Source organism: Xiphophorus maculatus, chromosome 18 (genome assembly GCF_002775205.1).
Source record: "Xiphophorus maculatus strain JP 163 A chromosome 18, X_maculatus-5.0-male, whole genome shotgun sequence".
In the NCBI taxonomy this organism is placed as follows: domain Eukaryota; kingdom Metazoa; phylum Chordata; class Actinopteri; order Cyprinodontiformes; family Poeciliidae; genus Xiphophorus; species Xiphophorus maculatus.
In genome coordinates, this window is record NC_036460.1 from 6,726,557 (window position 1) to 6,742,946 (window position 16,390).

The following is a 16,390-nucleotide window of genomic DNA, read 5'->3' on the forward strand; positions in this document are numbered from 1 at the left end:
GAGTAAAAAAGACCTGCCATCATCAGTGCAATATTTGGAAAAGTTATTATGATTGGACTTTCCCTAAAATCAAATTATGATCACATTGCAGATGATCTTTGTCTGCCTGCATCTATTGTAGAACATTGTTCAGCACACAGTGTTGTGAAATCATACATTGTAATATCGGTCAACAAAACGTTTTTATTTTTTTGCACAATACATGTCCAGGGTGCAATTTTTCTTCTTCTTCTTCTTTTTCATTGGACAGCCTGACTGCACCTTAACTTTTGTTTTGGAACTGGATGGTTAACAGTCAGCTCTGCTGCTGGATTATGTGGAAGGATAGTCCTAAACTGTATTATGTTATTATTTATTTTTTTTTTTTACTGTGATGTATTAAGGAGGGTCAGAGAGCAAATCTGTGAGTCAGTATTTGCCTCTGGACTGTAGGGCTGAAAATGAATACACTTATTAAGATAGGATTTAAATGTATTGTGATGCACATTGTACAATAAATAAAAGGTCACTGTATTGGTCCTACATCATGTTTCGACACCAAAATAATACTAGAGGTCTCCCAGTTTTCAACTAAGTGACTGGTGACGCATGATTAAATCTGTTGCTGTAATAAAATCTGATAAATTGTCAGTTCACTCCTTCCCCAATTCATTCCCTCTGTTTCACACACGCACTGGCATTCTGTCTCAACATATTGAAGTCATTTTGAAGATTTTGTAACTTGCCACATTTCCTTTCTTTATTTGAGACACTCAACATACATGGAATATACCAATATATGATGGGTTAGAACCCTTTAAACAAAACATAATAACTGAGGTACCTCCACATGTTAGACATGAATTATTGCCATTGCATAACTCAATTTTCTTACAGCAGACTGTTATGAAAGATCATTACCCTAAATCATCATTTGTCAAAGCAGATATGAAATATTTAAAGTGAGTACAAATTGAATCTTTGGCAGAGATGTACTCATCTGAATATTGTGACTGATTTTCAGTTGAGTTTTATTGTAAAGCTTTGACCTTCCAATATTTATTTTTTTCTGATTTAAGTATGCTAATATAGTTAGCAATAAGAACAGCATTCTGAATATTTTATTTCCCTAAGCCGTGATTGATTAAAATATAAGCTCTAGTCATTTTGTCTTTGTTTTGCAATGATTATAATCTGTTTTTAACATTTTATATTAACAATTAGTGATGTTTACACAACTATCATCGCAAAATGTCAGTCTCCATGTGTTGCAATGAAGCGCTTTACCTTAACTATTATCAAAGGCTGCCAACATTGTTGAATGACAGACATGCTAAAAATCATCTTATTACAGACGATTTATTTCTCTGGGCTTCTCTGACATGGTGGATACAAACTGCAAAATAGCAGAAGACAATATCAAATGACCGTATGGGCAACAGTGTGAGATGACGTGGAATGGTACCTGTTGGACAGTGAGAAAACCAATTAAACAAAACCAAAAAATTCGTACAACGTTTTACCATGCTTTGACAGAACTTTAGAAAACTGTGAAAATTTAGACTCACGTTTTAATCAAAAAGAGTTTACCCTCGTCAGAAAACATGTCCCGACTATTCTAACTGCACGGAAAGTTTTCTAAACTGCTGGACTTCAGAAAGCTCAGTTAAGATCTCTTGTTTCAGCTGGCGTGTTATGCAACCGCAGTGATTGTTCCACTGAAGATTTGTGTTTGAGCTCAGGAAACGCCAGGAGACGTCCTCCAAACAGCACACATCAAAGAGCAGATACTCGATCTGAAGTAAAGGTGGCCTGGCCTCGGCGGAGCTGCTGGAAAAGACACTCTCCTATTTATAAACAGCCTGTGCCTGACTGAGACGCGTTGCACAGGGAGTGAATCAGGAGTGTTTGCGTGGGTGGGCCAAGCGGATGGATGAACTGGTGGGGGGTGGGGAGTTGGAGCGTCTAGGAGAGCCGAGCAGCGGGCTCACATTTCACTCCTCTGACTGCTGTTGTCTGACGAGATAAATCAACTCTAGGTGAAAGTTTTTTGTTTTTTTTTTAAAGACGCGGTGTCTCTTTCTTTCTCGGCTGTTTATTGGTACACTGCAGGTACTGACTTCCTTCCGAGAGTCTCCACAGCCCAGGAGATTTCTCCGTCCCTATTCCCTTTAAAAGTCTGCCTCAGTTTTGGAGTGAATGGAGCCGTGGCTCTGCTATGATGCCTCCTTTGTGTCCGTGGAGTTAAATGGCAGCCATGTGGCGATGACTAGAAGACGGTTCAGGAGAAACTCTGGCCCTCTCTTTGTCCCAGCAGTGTAACAGTGATCTTTATTCAGACCACAGGCCTGTTGAGACTCATGTGAGCCTTCCCGAAATAGACAAATGGCTGACATGCAGCTTAAAGATGGCGGAGGAAGAGCGGCAGCTGTAAGATGTTTCACCATGTTCTCTACACCTGAACATTTCCAATCGGCCATTTCTTTTTTCTTTTTTTTTTTGTATAGAGTAGCATTAGTGTAATCAGACCATTGAAATGTTTCTCAGTGAAACAAAATTCATCAGCTGATTGGGAAAAACTTCATCATGAAAAATAGTCAAAATCACAACATCATTGCCAGGAATAGGTCGCCACAGTCTTCATGGAAAAAAGGATTTAAGAATGAGCTAATCTACTAAAACATTTTCTTTGTCTCATCTGTTAAATAAAAACAAAGACTGGAAGACTGTCAACAAAGTCTGTTGACCTTTCTTCCAGCAGTTTACTCCGGCCTTTGATTTGTGGCTCCGGGGGCACTGAGGTTGGGTCACCTTGCTCGGTGCTGGGACAGCGAGGTGGGGGTAGCGGGGCTACGGAGCCCCACTCTCCAGGGCCGGGTCATAAACTAATGAAGGTTTCTAATTTAGACACACCGGTGAACTTAGCGGGGTAATCACTGTTTCCGGGGCTTATTAAATGCAGCTTTGAAAGGGTCTTTTAGTCCGTGGGAAGTCAGCCCTAAGCAGAGGAAAGCTTTGAGGGAGAGGCTATTGTGTGCCCTCAGGGGCAGGTAGAGCTCTGTGTTGATGGACACTTTTGTCTTTTCACACTTGGATTTCTAAATGTTTTTATGGGCCTGGTTTCCCACAATCAGGGAGGAACTTATTGTCTTTTCAATTTGTTTAAAGAGTGACAAATACTGATCAAATAAATTACTGTAGGGTGGTTTGATGAATGCATTCTTTCACCACAGTTTGTTTGTTTTATGTGGAGTTTTTCACACCTTGGTTGAGAAATAGTTTACCTTTTGGGGAAAAAAAAAAAAAAATTAGGTTTCAATGAAGCTGAAAAGTGGCTAATTACTTAGTGAACTTCTATCTGTAAGCTTACACAGAGATAATAATAATAATTGTATTATTTTTATCTTGTGAAATTAACCACTTATGATGTTATAAATGAAAGAATATTGGGAGTTATTTCCTATGTGAAAATTATCAAAATGGTAAAGCATAAAGGAGACAGTAGCTGATTTTCAGATCTTTGCGGAGGTTCATGACCTCAGTTTCATGAACAAGTATCGACCAATCTCCCAATATTAAGGAAATCAGAGCTGATTTCTCAGCCAGCCTGTTTTATAGATGCACCCCTACATAGGACTAGCACAGTAGCTAACATCTACTGTCGTCCTTTCTGCCGCTCTTGGAGGTACAGCCAATCTGATGCAAGGAAAATGAATTCTGTGTATAAATTGGCGACTTTGCAAATTCATCCAAAGTGCATGTCAAGTGGCATTGAAGTATTAAGATAGGATAGGCTTCAGAAGTATTTCAACTTCTGAAGCTGCATTTTCCTCAGAATGTTTTAAATATTTTAGATGAGGCCTAGAAAATGGTAAATTTTTTCACAAATTGAGTTCCATAGAAATTTCCATTCTTTTCCTTGTTCAGGGTATCAAAAGTGTTTTTTGATTTTTCTTTTCTTTTCTTTTGTTCTTTCTTTTTGACTGTGGATAATCTGCAACAGATTTTAGAGAGCGTCTTGTGGCAACTATAACTGTACCCAATCCACAAGTTGGATTCCACATTTAACTGTTTTTGAAGCAAAGGCCAAGTGGTCGGTCACAAATGGCGGTGGGAAGACTGGCCTGGAAGCCTGTGTGAAGCCCTCATTTGGGGCAAATTTGTGTTTGACAAACTTTTGGTTTATTGACCACACACAGACAAGAACCTTCCTGTTCAACTGAGGCCTGTCAGCTCGGTACACAAACGGGACTGTGAGAAAGTCAGGCTAGTGTTTACCAAAGTCTTGATGTAACACCTCTGTTTCAGACATCAATGCCTCCACTGTCGCCGAGATACTCCACAGAGATGCAGTATCTGAGAAGTGGATTCTCCAAGGTTGGGTTTACCATTCCTAGAAGTACTCGCCCTCACATATCTGCATCAGAACTAGAAAATTTTAATTGTTGTATTTATCTGTTTAAAATTTTTTTAATGTTCTTTGCCTCATGCCTTTCATGATGGCACATTTGGTTACGTATAACCTTGAAACAAAACGTTTTGTGGTTTCCCATCTTTTGAACTCCTGAACAATAGATAGCTCAGTCCTGGTAATTTGTTGATTAGTTTCCTCATTACTACGTTTAATGAAACAAGCCGTCCTTCAAAGAGAAACTTAAAGCCACAGCGGGGTCACAGAGGTCACCTAAATAATCTCCCTTGATGATGTCCTGCTGATAGAGAGGCAGCCAGGCACCCCCAGTCAACCAGAGAGGAGGTGGCCATCCTCATCTCTCAGAACTGATCACATCTGGCCTCCCTCATTGAACTCTGCACTCATCCGCCTCAACCACCTTCCAAGCCTGCACTCCCAGGGTGGAGCCCCTGTGGCCTGAGGAGTCCATTTTTAACATTTTGACAACTCAGCTGTGGGAGTGTTTCATCATTGCTGCACTCCTACGTCCTCACTCCCCTGTTCTACACCAGAGAAACATCGATATAAACATCTGCCTTCTTAACGTTGAGAGCCATCAGTGGAGCAAACATTCAATCTGGTTTCAAACTGGTTTAAACCCTGAAGATGATTTATTTTCTGCACACCACTAGTATTAAAGCTGGGTGTGACCAAGATCTTTAACCTTAATTTGAAATGATGGTGTTTCCCATGCTGCAGTACTTTCACCAGAACTTTTAACACAAAATGTGCCACAATTTAAGTTGGAACTGAATCCTTATAAGTGGAGAAAAATTTGGAAAATTATATAAATATTTTAGGAAAGTCGAGGTTAGGCTGACTAGAACAGAGAACCATATATAACACGTCTACAATGATGGCAAACTAACACAATTTAAATGATAGATTGGATCAAGAACCCAACTTTATTTGTATCAAATATTGTAAGCTGTAGCAATTTTTAAAAAATAAATCTTAAAAATGAAACTTTTTGACAGACTAGGGGGAAACAAAACTGAGTTGTTTACGCATATTAAAAGGTTAAAGTGAGGCACTGGATAGAGAAGTTTGACTGCATGGCCTTTGCTCTAATTCCGTTCAAAATTTAAAAATTGCTTAATTAATTCCAAAGTTTATTAACTGTTATGACTCGTATAATACAGGACCCTTCAAAGAGTTGTTGTAGATACCGTGTGTACAGGAAGAATCTTCTCTCAGTAAAAACAGAAACTGAAGTATTTACTAGCCAGAGCCAAGCTTTCCTAATTTGACGAAAACGCTTCAAGTCAGGGTCAATTTGGCTTCTGTCCACTGGGGTTTTATTTTGTAAAGGACTGGGTAAACATCAGCAAGTTTGAAGTCAACCTACTTTTGCTCTGCCTGTAAACCACCAAACGAGGTAGTTTCAATGCTCTAATTGTTGATATACATATATATATATAAAGGACAAGGTGGCTAGAAAGTCTGATGTATTGACATCAGACTATCAGGTGCTTCTCATATTTAGAATTAGTTTGCCAGACACAACTTTCATTTGTGTCACTCTGCATCGATTACTTCACTCCCACTTAAGTATTTTCATATTTGCTTCATTTATGGAAGCTCAAATCTTCATGACCTCCTGTTGGCTTGATTTGTGATCATGTATGTAAAATGCTGCATAGATGGGCTTGTCTTTTTAGCCATAGACCAGAACTGTTTTATGAAAGAGGAAATGGGCTCTTTCTGTAGTCTTTTATGAAAAAGCCCAACTTTATTAATTCCTATTTAATGTTTTGAATTGTCAGTTTCAAGGATAACCTTTAAAACTGATTTTTTTTTAAATGCTTTGGCACCTTAATAGAGATCCACCAAGGCATTGGTAAATGACTCAAAATTATTACAAAATTTGACCTTTGACTGATCAGTGAATACAGTTTTCCAAACAACCTGTGTTTTATCAGTAAAGCTATGTGATGTGGAAGTTGTTTCTGAGCAGAAAATACTGTTGTCAACATAAGTTACATTGCAACACATTTGCTGTTTATGTAGGCTGCAGAACAGTGAGAAAGAGCAAGACATCAGCAGGTAAAATGTCAACTTTGTTCATATTCTTCTTGTTTATTGTAAAAACAAACCAATTTCTACAGTGATTCTTCTCTTACACACATGGCATGATGTCGCCTCTTCTCCTAATATATATAATAATAAATTACATCTTACGGGAGGAAAGTTAGGAAAAAAATATTTAGAACGCTGCGTTTGTGTCCACTTGTATTACAATTCCTAATGACTAAAATCATCAGCAGGTTATAAATTTACAAAAACCTTTTTGAAATCTGCCACAAAATTGCTTTTTATACCTTTTTAAGAAAAAAAAAATCTCCATTTACTTTCAAAAGTATTATACTTTATATCCACTGCCAGTTAGATTTTTAGGAAGGGCGCAGTTGCAGTCTTGGAAAGTTTCTGATGCTGTCAGAGACAAGTGAAGGCAGCAGGGAGCAGTTGTGACTGTTGCACTCAATGTTCATCAGCAATTCCTGACAGCAACTGGTGGCCTCCAGCCGCCCCAACAGTTGCCATGACATTGTTTTGTTTTATGTTTCACCCACGGGACGTGCTGTATAGCTGGCCATATACGGAATGGCTCCAGGCAGCTATGATTGAATGGGTTATCTTTTAGTTTTAAAAGCTAGTGATGAATTACTGATTCCTAGTAACTAATTAACCCGTTTTCTCAGTTCCCACATCTAGGCTTTTTCAATACAGTGCAGTGTTGAGCTGGACGCTAATAACGTCTGGATTTCATCAGACTTAGATTATGACTGCCCTCATTTTGAACTGAGGGCTTTGTTTATAACTGTTTCCACAGACTGAGGTACAAAAAGTTGGTATCCAGACAAAATGTAGTATCTAGGAAAGTATTTTTATTTTAAATATTTGCTCTAAGATCTTTGCACAAGTTTGAAAAAATTATCACATTTTGGAAAGGTTGTACATTTCCTTTTCTTCCTTTTTGTTTTTGCGTTTGTTTGCCAAAATGTTAAGACCTCTTATTTACAATAAGCCCTTCCTCCCATATCCCACTGCTTGGCCACTAGTCTGCTCCCATGATCTCTGTTTTTTCGCCCTTTCTGTAATTTGTCTTTAAATGGAGGAAAGGCAGGATAAACACTGTAACTGTGGCAAAACTACAAAAACAAGGCCTGTAAATTTTCAAATAGATTCTGTGTATGAGCCTTTTATACAACTTTTGTGCAATTTTCTCCTCATTTGCAATTCTCATAAATTCACAAGACAACCAACAGCATGGTAGATTAGAACGAAATGAGATTCACATGGTTAACTTTTTTTTTTACATGCAAATTATCAAAACAACTTTCAAAAAACAAAGAAGTTAAGAAGTGGAGACAATTTAAAGAACAACTGTAAGTCAGATGTATTTAAATGAAGTATTTCAGGTAGATGTTTTTGTAAATCCTTATAAATTTTCTGCTTCTGTTTTCCAGAATTAGTAGGATTTTTTAAAAATTATTGAAATTGAAATGCAGCGCTTGCAGAGTAAACACATTATTTCTAGTTTTTTCCACCAAAACGTATGACTTCATTATCAATCGCATTGCTAGGATTGTCTTTTTTAGAAATATGTTATCTGCTGCTCTGTTATTTTGACTCTCCCTAGAGTCAGAAAGGTTGTGATAAATCTTTATCAAGAAAGAAAGGTGACTTTTGTATAAATGGGATTTGTTTTCTAGGGATTGCACATGTAACAATGTTTAATTTGTTATGTGAAATTGGAAACTTATTTTTCCTTCTCTTGTTTCAACTCTTTTCCATGTGACCTGACTTTCTTAAGGGCCACCTTCAATTGGAGTAGCTGCGGCTCACTATGTGTAGTTTGTGTGTGTGTGTGTGTGTGTGTGTGAGAGAGAGAGAGAGAGAAAGAGGGTTGGGGGAAGGGTTAGTAAGGGATTTGGCAGCTCCTTTGATCAATAAAGCATAAACAAGAGGGGGGCTTCAAAATGGGTTTCATTGTGTCAGGGGGAGGAGTTGCTGAGTCAGGCCCACTCACGCTCTGGTCTGGGATAGAGAGTGGCCAGGCAGGCTAGGATTACTGGACTGACCAAGAGAAACTTTCTGAATCTCACTGCGCCCAGCTGTTCCAGAATCTGCTCTTAATGGCACTTTGGGATCAAATGAACTCCAGGCAGCCCAACACGTCCATATTGTGCTATGTTATTGAAGTTTAATAGTAGTGTTAATTGGCATGACAGGTGTAATCTTGTTTTTGTCTGGCCTGCTAAGATTATTCGTTCACTAGTACAACAATAAGGCAATATTGTTGAACTGGACAAACAAGCTACTGGAGTTTGGTGCCTGTTTTTGTTTCAAATGAGGGGATGGGTGGAGAGTAGAGGGGGGTAGTGGTGGGGTTCTCTAAATAGGATGCTTCAAAAACAAAACAAGTGAATAGTTAGGTTTTAGGTCGTAGCTCAGTCTGCGCCTTTGTCAAGCAGGTGAAAGCTTTGTAAATGTGGCGCCAGATTGTTAAAGCCCCCCGACACTCCGCGGTGTCCGAGCCGCTTCCAGGAAAAAGGGACCCCCTGCGTTGAGCCCTGGGACTGACCCTCCCTCAATAGAGAGGGTCCTGCCTGGGAGAGGAGGGCTTCCTGTATTAGCTTTCCATCTTAATCAAGCAACAAGTGCCAACAAAGCACTAATTATCAATGCCTTCACAGAGTTGCACACAATGCGCACCCCACTCCACCCGCCCCTGTCCTGTCCCGTCCCGGCAAAGATGGTCAGAAAATAGATGAAGCAACATTGTCTGACGTTACAATAGCTATTTTGAAACCAATTACAGCCTCTTGGAAGCTTTCAAGACATTTTCTACTTATCTTATGTTGTCTTTTTTTATTATTATTTTATTTTTTGCCATATTTATTTAAAGGTCATGTTTACTTAGGGGATGTGAACATTTTTACACCAAGATAATTTGAGTTCATAATAAATTGGATCAGGTCGTACTTCCTCAAGGCCCCAATCTAGGGCCACTCCAAGATCCTCCAAGCTGAGACTCTTTGTTACTGCAACATTTATTAGCATAGGTATGCTGATGATGCATAGCTTTATTTGTGAAACAATATATTTTAGGACTGAAACGATTAATCGTGATGAATCAATTATTGAAATAATCATCAGCTAATTTAGTAATGGATTTAATCATTAAGAGGAGAATGGACTAAAAACAAGGCCGTTAGCTGAAATTAGTTGCAGTCCCAACATATTTAATTTTTTTTATGTTTTGGTGTGGTAGACCAGTCATTAGAATGAAATTAATTTATTTTGTGTTCTTTTCCTCTTGTAGCCACAATGAGAAAACTACCACCTGGCAGGATCCTCGCAAGTCCCTCCTCCAGATGAATCAGCCGGCTCCAGTTCCCCCCAGTTCTGTTCCAGTCCAGCCACAGAACCTTATGAACCCAGCCAGTGGTGTGTACTAAATCATGCTATTTTTTATATTTTTTATTTTCTTATGTTTTCACTTCTTTTTTTTTTTAACTCAAAATGATTGTAATGGATATACGGACAGCTACATTTGCACAGCACGATGTAGAATACGGGTCTGGTCTAGTTCTTGCTTGTCTCTGCTCTCGGTTCTGACCATGCAGCTGGAATTTGCCCCAGGTGAGGAAAGACTCAGGCAGAACGTTACACGTCCTCTGTGTTGTTTTGAAGCTCTGACTCTCAGAGTAGAGTTCTAGAAAATAAAGTTGGTTCTTTGTGTCCTGTGGATTCATTCGTTTAGTTACTGGCAAACGAAAAAGCCTTCAAATGTTGGGAACTTTTTAATTGAGTGGCGTATATTCTAGAGCTACTTAAAAATTCATTTGAAGCTCATCTTTCCTTAAGGTTATAAATGTTTAGGTCGCTACAATACAGAGTCACTTAAAAGCAACATATGCAAAACACTTGACAGTGTTTTGGTTTGTAATCCCCCAGGATCCCTTCCTGAAGGCTGGGAACAAGCCGTAACGCAAGAGGGAGAAATTTACTACATCAACCACACGAACAAGACCACATCCTGGCTGGACCCTCGACTTGAGCCCCGCTATGGTGAGCTTCCTAAAGCCAGAAAATGGGGGCGGGGAGAGACATTTTATGTTTAAATATATGTATGATTGAAACATTTCAATGGTTATTTAGTTTGAGTATTAATCAAAACACTTAATTACCATGAGAAAGAATTTATATGCAATAGTAAGGTAACTCAGTACCAAATCGGGGATACAAGTTGTAGAGTAAAACTACAAGATCTCATTTCAGCTTCAGTTTATTTCAGGACATATTTTGGGGGAATTGCATCATAACTTATTTTGAAAACATGCTTCATAATAAGAAGTGATTGAGTCACAGTTCATTTGATCAGCCTCCATTGTTAGGGGGCTTTTAGTCAACCGTTGTTGGTTCAAACCAGATTTCTCCAGAAACCCCCTACTCCTGCTTCCCATCAAAATTCCCACCTAAACTTTTGTCGGCCATTTTAGTGTTGGCCCAACAGCTGAGTTAGCCATTAATCCTACAGGCCGAGCTGAAGTTTGACACTTGGCTTTCAGTGTGTGGGTGCCAGCGTCGGTGAATTAGTGACAGGTCCCAGGTACATGTGCTGAAATGTCTCTGCAGCCATGGGAATGAGCTAATCCCCCAGTGTGTTGGGAAGGCTTCCAGAGATCAAGGCTCCTGCATGTGTCCCTCTGACTCATTTCTGCTGTTCAGGTGCCATCCTTTCACTGCAGCCGTGTTTTCTCAGGAAAGCTCGCCCTCAGGTTCACAAAGGCAACATGTGTGAGTCGGCGTGTGGTGTGTTATTCTCTTTAATTTTAGCGTTAGATTTTTTTTTTTTTTCAGTTGAGGCCGGGCGCTCGAAGCTTTGGTTTTATGTAAGCGGTCGTGCCGTGCACAGAGGGCGGACTGGAAAGTTCAAAACAGAGTTGTAAGGGGAGCAGGGCAGCTGGGGAGGGAGATGGCGGCTGCGATCGGCAGAGCTCTTTGAAGATTTTGAAGTCTTGAACACACAAGGCGGCTGGGCCCCTGAAAGCTGGGGAAGAGTTAGGATGACTGTTAACTCATGAGGTGCCACAAACAGTTTTTATGCATTGTGTCAAAGTTTTGGCTACTAAAAAGTAGTTTTCTTCAATTCATACCTCCTTGTTAGTTGTTTTCCTAGGCATTTTGTTTTCCTCTAGAAGGAAAACCGGATTATTTCTAGCAGCCATACTTCTGAGTGTCTATTTTATATTTTTGCATGAAAATTAATTCCTCTGGTTTTGTAGGTTTTCCAGTTATAAGCTACGTCCTGTGATAATGGAGGCTAATTTGAGCTTTGGGAAGAAAAGCGGCCGAGCGCCTTTAACTGAGGATTGTTGCCGGCTGGCTTTCCCCCGTGTGAGGCCCAGTGCAGGCACGGCCCCATTTTGCTCAAGCCCCAGACAGACTTGAAACTCTGCCAGGCCTCTTTATTCTGCGGTCCAACTCTTAATCTGTTCCAGACCTTTTCACAGGGGTGGGGGAGACTGGAAGAGGCGAGGCAAAAGAGGGGGAAGGAGCAAAGGGAAAAGGCCGATGGGATAAGTATGCCTCCTCTTCAAGGTCCCAAAGAGGTGACAAGCAGCAAATACAAGTATTAAGTGTACAGTGACTGGTTTTAAAAGGGGCTGGGTGACGTGGGCATTTTATTTCTTTTATGCTTCCAATGCTGAAGCAAAAAAAAAGCGTAGATTCTCTGAAGTGGAAGCTTGATTTTTAAAGGTGTCATAGATAAAAAGTGAAGTTTTCTGCTTACATAATCAGAAAGGCTGTCACTTTGATAGGTTTGCTACTATAAAATAGTCTGACGTAAATAGGACACAATAAAAACACAGAAAGTTGGCTTTTTCTTTTTTCTTTAATTCTTAAATATTCTACACTACTTCCCTGATACATCGTTTGACAAATGCCCACCTTGAACTTTGCTTGAAATTTGACAACAAACTTTCCCATAGCATTACGATGCCCTCACCATGTTTTAATGTAAGGATGGTTTAATAAGCTGTGTTAGTTTTAGTAGCAGCAGGGCTTACTTACTGACTAGACCTTTCACATGATTGCGGTCTCTCCGACATGCCTTCTAGTAAACAATTCTACAGCAGTTTGTGTTGGTGTATCCCACAAAACTACAACTACAATAAAGCACGCACAATCTGAAAAGGTTTGAGGGTGTGAATACTTTTACCTCTGTGTAGTACACAACAAAGGTGTGTTTCAATCACAGCCAGACTCGCTCTCCACCGGCTTATCTCGACACGAGAAACATAAGTGGCCTTCTCTTAAACTTGTTAAGTCGGCAGAAGGCAAATATTTACCCAACCTTCAAAGGTTCTGTGCCCTGGTCATGCTGAGAACTTCCCACAGCTGGCACACCCTAGGTTTTACCTGCCCCAGGTGATCCTGTGCTCCGTTTGCCTGCCAGAGCGATCGGCTGATAAGGCCTCGAGTTGCTGGATCTTTGTGCTGCAGGAGTGCGTGAAGAAGACAAAAGGCAGACTGCATTAACTAGTCTCTTATCGGCGCAGCTCACCTGCAATCGCCACCTGTACGAGCTGCTGATTTACACCACACACACGGTCACGTCCTGAAAGTTCAACCGTGCTGCTTGTTCTGAGCCATCACTCTGGCCCCTTTCCACCTAACTTTGTCATCAGCGTTGGTGAATAATTTCTACTTAATGTTTTGTCTGTGGGGGAATCCTTGACTGAGGAGCCCTGAAGGAAAATTCCATTTAGATTCAAATCTGAGCTTAGTCACACTGTTTGGTTAAAAAAACAACAGATTTGCCCTGATTAGACTGATTATGCAACCCTGGTATTGTGGTGAAAAAACTAAATACACACAACACAGCTACTGAATCTTTGCAGGTCAGCGGTAGACTATACCCTGCCTTTGAAAAGTATTCATACTCCATGAATTCTTTCACGTTTCCCACAAACAAACCATAATACTGTGCAGCAGAGCATGACTGTGAAGTGGAAGTTCAACAATACATGGATTTTCAGCTTCACATTCAGACACCTCTATTCTTACATCCTTAATAAGATCTAGTTCACCCAACTAGAGGTAACCTAATTAGATTAGATTACCTAATTAGTAATCTTGTAATAAATATAGTTGTTGTCAGGGCGTGCCGTGGTGGCGTAGGGGTTGGCGCGACCCGTATTTGGAGGCCTTGAGTCCTTGACGCGGCCGTCGCGGGTTCGACTCCCGGACCCAACGACATTTGCCGCATGTCTTCCCCCCTCTCCTTCCCCGTTTCCTGTCAGCCTACTATCATATAAGGGACACTAGAGCCCACAAAAGACCCCCTGGAGGGGCAAAAAATAAATAAATAAATAAATATAGTTGTTGGATAAAAGACCTCAGAGGTTTGTTGGAGAAAAACGGTGGACAAACAGGAACATGAATAACAAGTCAGGGAGGTCATTGTAGAGAAGTTTAAAAGCAATATTTAGGGACGCACTGATCTGAAAATTTTGGCCAATATCCGATGTTATTCTTATCACTGTTATGGGCAATAACCAATATTTACCAATATTGTTTGTATTATATCTATTGGCATACCTCATATTTTTTCATATTGGCATATGAAAAAAATGACCACACCACTAGCCTTGCTTCTCTCCTTCAGTTATACACTCCATAATCCTGCACTGCATCACTATCACATACCCAAACAAATACCTCATAGTCAACCCCTTAACTCCCTTTCCTAAAACACACACTGCAACAAAATGGAAATGTACATCTTTTGGTAACATTGGCTTAGGTTTACATATTGGTCAATATCAAAATGCTAAATAAAAAATGTCTAAAAAAAAAATGTAATCTCATTGAGAATCTGTGGCAGTATATGTAGGTTTCTGCTCACCAAAGCTCCCCAGAAGCTTGAGATATTGTGTAAAGATGACACAAATTGGTCTCAAAACATGCAAAGCTGGGGAAAACTTGGAATTAAACGACTGTAAAGTGGTGCAAACACATTTGTGAGGCGCTGTATTCTGTTTCGCTGCGTCTATAAATCCAAATTGCAAAGGTTTTCCAGATTGTCAGAGTTTTTGCCTACCACTTAACTGTATCTCCTCATCAAAGCTTGGGTCTTGACGGATGCGGTGCTGTTGACATGACTCGTGCACAGGAACGCCATCATGAGAACAGTTGAGGGTGCCGTGGTGCCGGAAAGATCCAGCCTCCAAAGGCCTCGGTATCTACACGAGATAAGAAGCGGGAGAGAAGTAACACACTCTCCTAAGGGTGCAGATAATGTGTGTGTGGGTGTGTGGGAGCGGGGAGGCAGCTCCATGACTAGTGTGTTTGTTTACGTGCAGGCGGGTGGGGTGGAAAGCAGAGGGCTGTGTGGACACAGAGCATGGCGGGGGCGAGATGTGAGGCAGCAGGGGGCCCTCAGAGCTTCCCAGGGAGAGCCCTGAGCTACAGTTCATTCTGCTCCTGCAGGAGTGTAAACAGACAGTGATTGAATGGTGATGAGAAAGGTGCCGAGGAGGCCAGGACAGTGGAGCACAGAGACGCGGCCCCGCATGAAAATTGTGCCACTATCAAGCTTTTGTTTTGGTTGCCACTTGGATCCCATGAGCAAACGCCTCTCCTCATTGGTTCCATTACTGGAACTCCCCTCTTCCTACTACGATGATAAAGCTCGTGACCTACTTCGCGTGCATAGATTGGGGCATTGCTTTGCTGCCTTATGTTTATTAGGTCCACCCCCACCACAGCTAAGAATAACAAAGACTTCACCGGGGGAACAGCTGTGTTTTCATCACAAACACATTTGATATTGTAAACTGGTAGTTCACTTGCTAAAGCACAATGCATTACATTTGTTGTGTGAAAGAAACTTATGTTAATAGTGGTTTTGTGTTTACACAAGCCGATGTAGTGCTCTGTCGCCGATGACTATCAGATTTATTAGATCAGCTGACGAGGACCTGTCAGGCCGGGAGGAGGAGACGGTCAGTGTTCAGGGATGATCTGCGACTTGTTCAAGTGGAAACAAAAGGCATAATGAAAGGATAAGTCATGCCTGATGCAATATACAAAGCCTGTGTTAGTCAGTGAGTGGGAGGGGATCAGGTCTTACAGGAATGGTTGTTTCAGATTGTCGATAGAAAACCTTCTGCTGGGACTTATTGTCCTACGCAACCGGCTGCACTGGATCACCACTTCCGCACGCTCAGCTTGTTGATAAATGCGCAACTTGTCAGTCATGTCCATCACGTTTTAAATGTAGCCAAGTGTTGAACAAAACGGAAATTTCTCGGCTGCCGGTCTGTTGAGATCTGATTGTAGTGTATCTGTCATGTAGTGTGTATTTTTTTTGTTTATTTTTATTTCACCTAACCCGTTAAAGTGACAAACTAGTTCTCATGCTTGCTTAGAACCAGTTCTTCCTGTCACCACCAGAAAATCCTCTGACTAAGGTGCATCTTTTCTTTGTTGGGCAAGAGGAAGAACTGTGTTTGTCTGCTGGAAAGGTGGGATCATAGAGGCCAACAAACAATCGGTGTCTCAATTTAGTTTTGTTTTTATTTTTTAAACGGAAACATTTAATATCTTACTGAAAACCAAATGCAATGATTTGTGGAAACTACCACAACCCATTGGCCACTACCACAGTTGGCTACCATGGAGACTGAACACAATTAGGTGTTCAGGCATTATTGCTGACCGAATTAGGCACCTCCTTCTGCTACCAGAGAAATGGGTGTAGCCTGCTTCAAAAATGGTGTATCATCACAGAAGTCTACTTGAGTGCTGAATTGGTTGGCGACTCGTTGAATAAGAGGCGTTTGCCTGTGAAACTAGGACAGAGCAGGCAAGCTAACTAAGATAGTTTAGAGCTAACCTGCAGGAAAGATCTGTACACAACTGTTTCTCAATATATTTATC

General features: G+C 40.7%; 1 protein-coding gene across 2 annotated transcripts in view; it reads left to right on the top strand.

Annotated features, from left to right (window-relative positions):
- yap1 (Yes associated protein 1) overlaps nucleotides 1-16,390 on the top strand; it is a 33,686-nt gene that overhangs the window by 6,313 nt on the left and 10,983 nt on the right. The window contains exons 3-5 of one of the 2 annotated variants that reach the window (XM_023351447.1): nucleotides 6,443-6,478; nucleotides 9,762-9,886; nucleotides 10,397-10,510. In XM_023351447.1, coding sequence (XP_023207215.1) covers nucleotides 6,443-6,478; nucleotides 9,762-9,886; nucleotides 10,397-10,510 — 275 coding nt within the window. The remainder of the gene's footprint in view (nucleotides 1-6,442; nucleotides 6,479-9,761; nucleotides 9,887-10,396; nucleotides 10,511-16,390) is intronic. The other variant, XM_005796837.2, reaches the window with a different exon arrangement.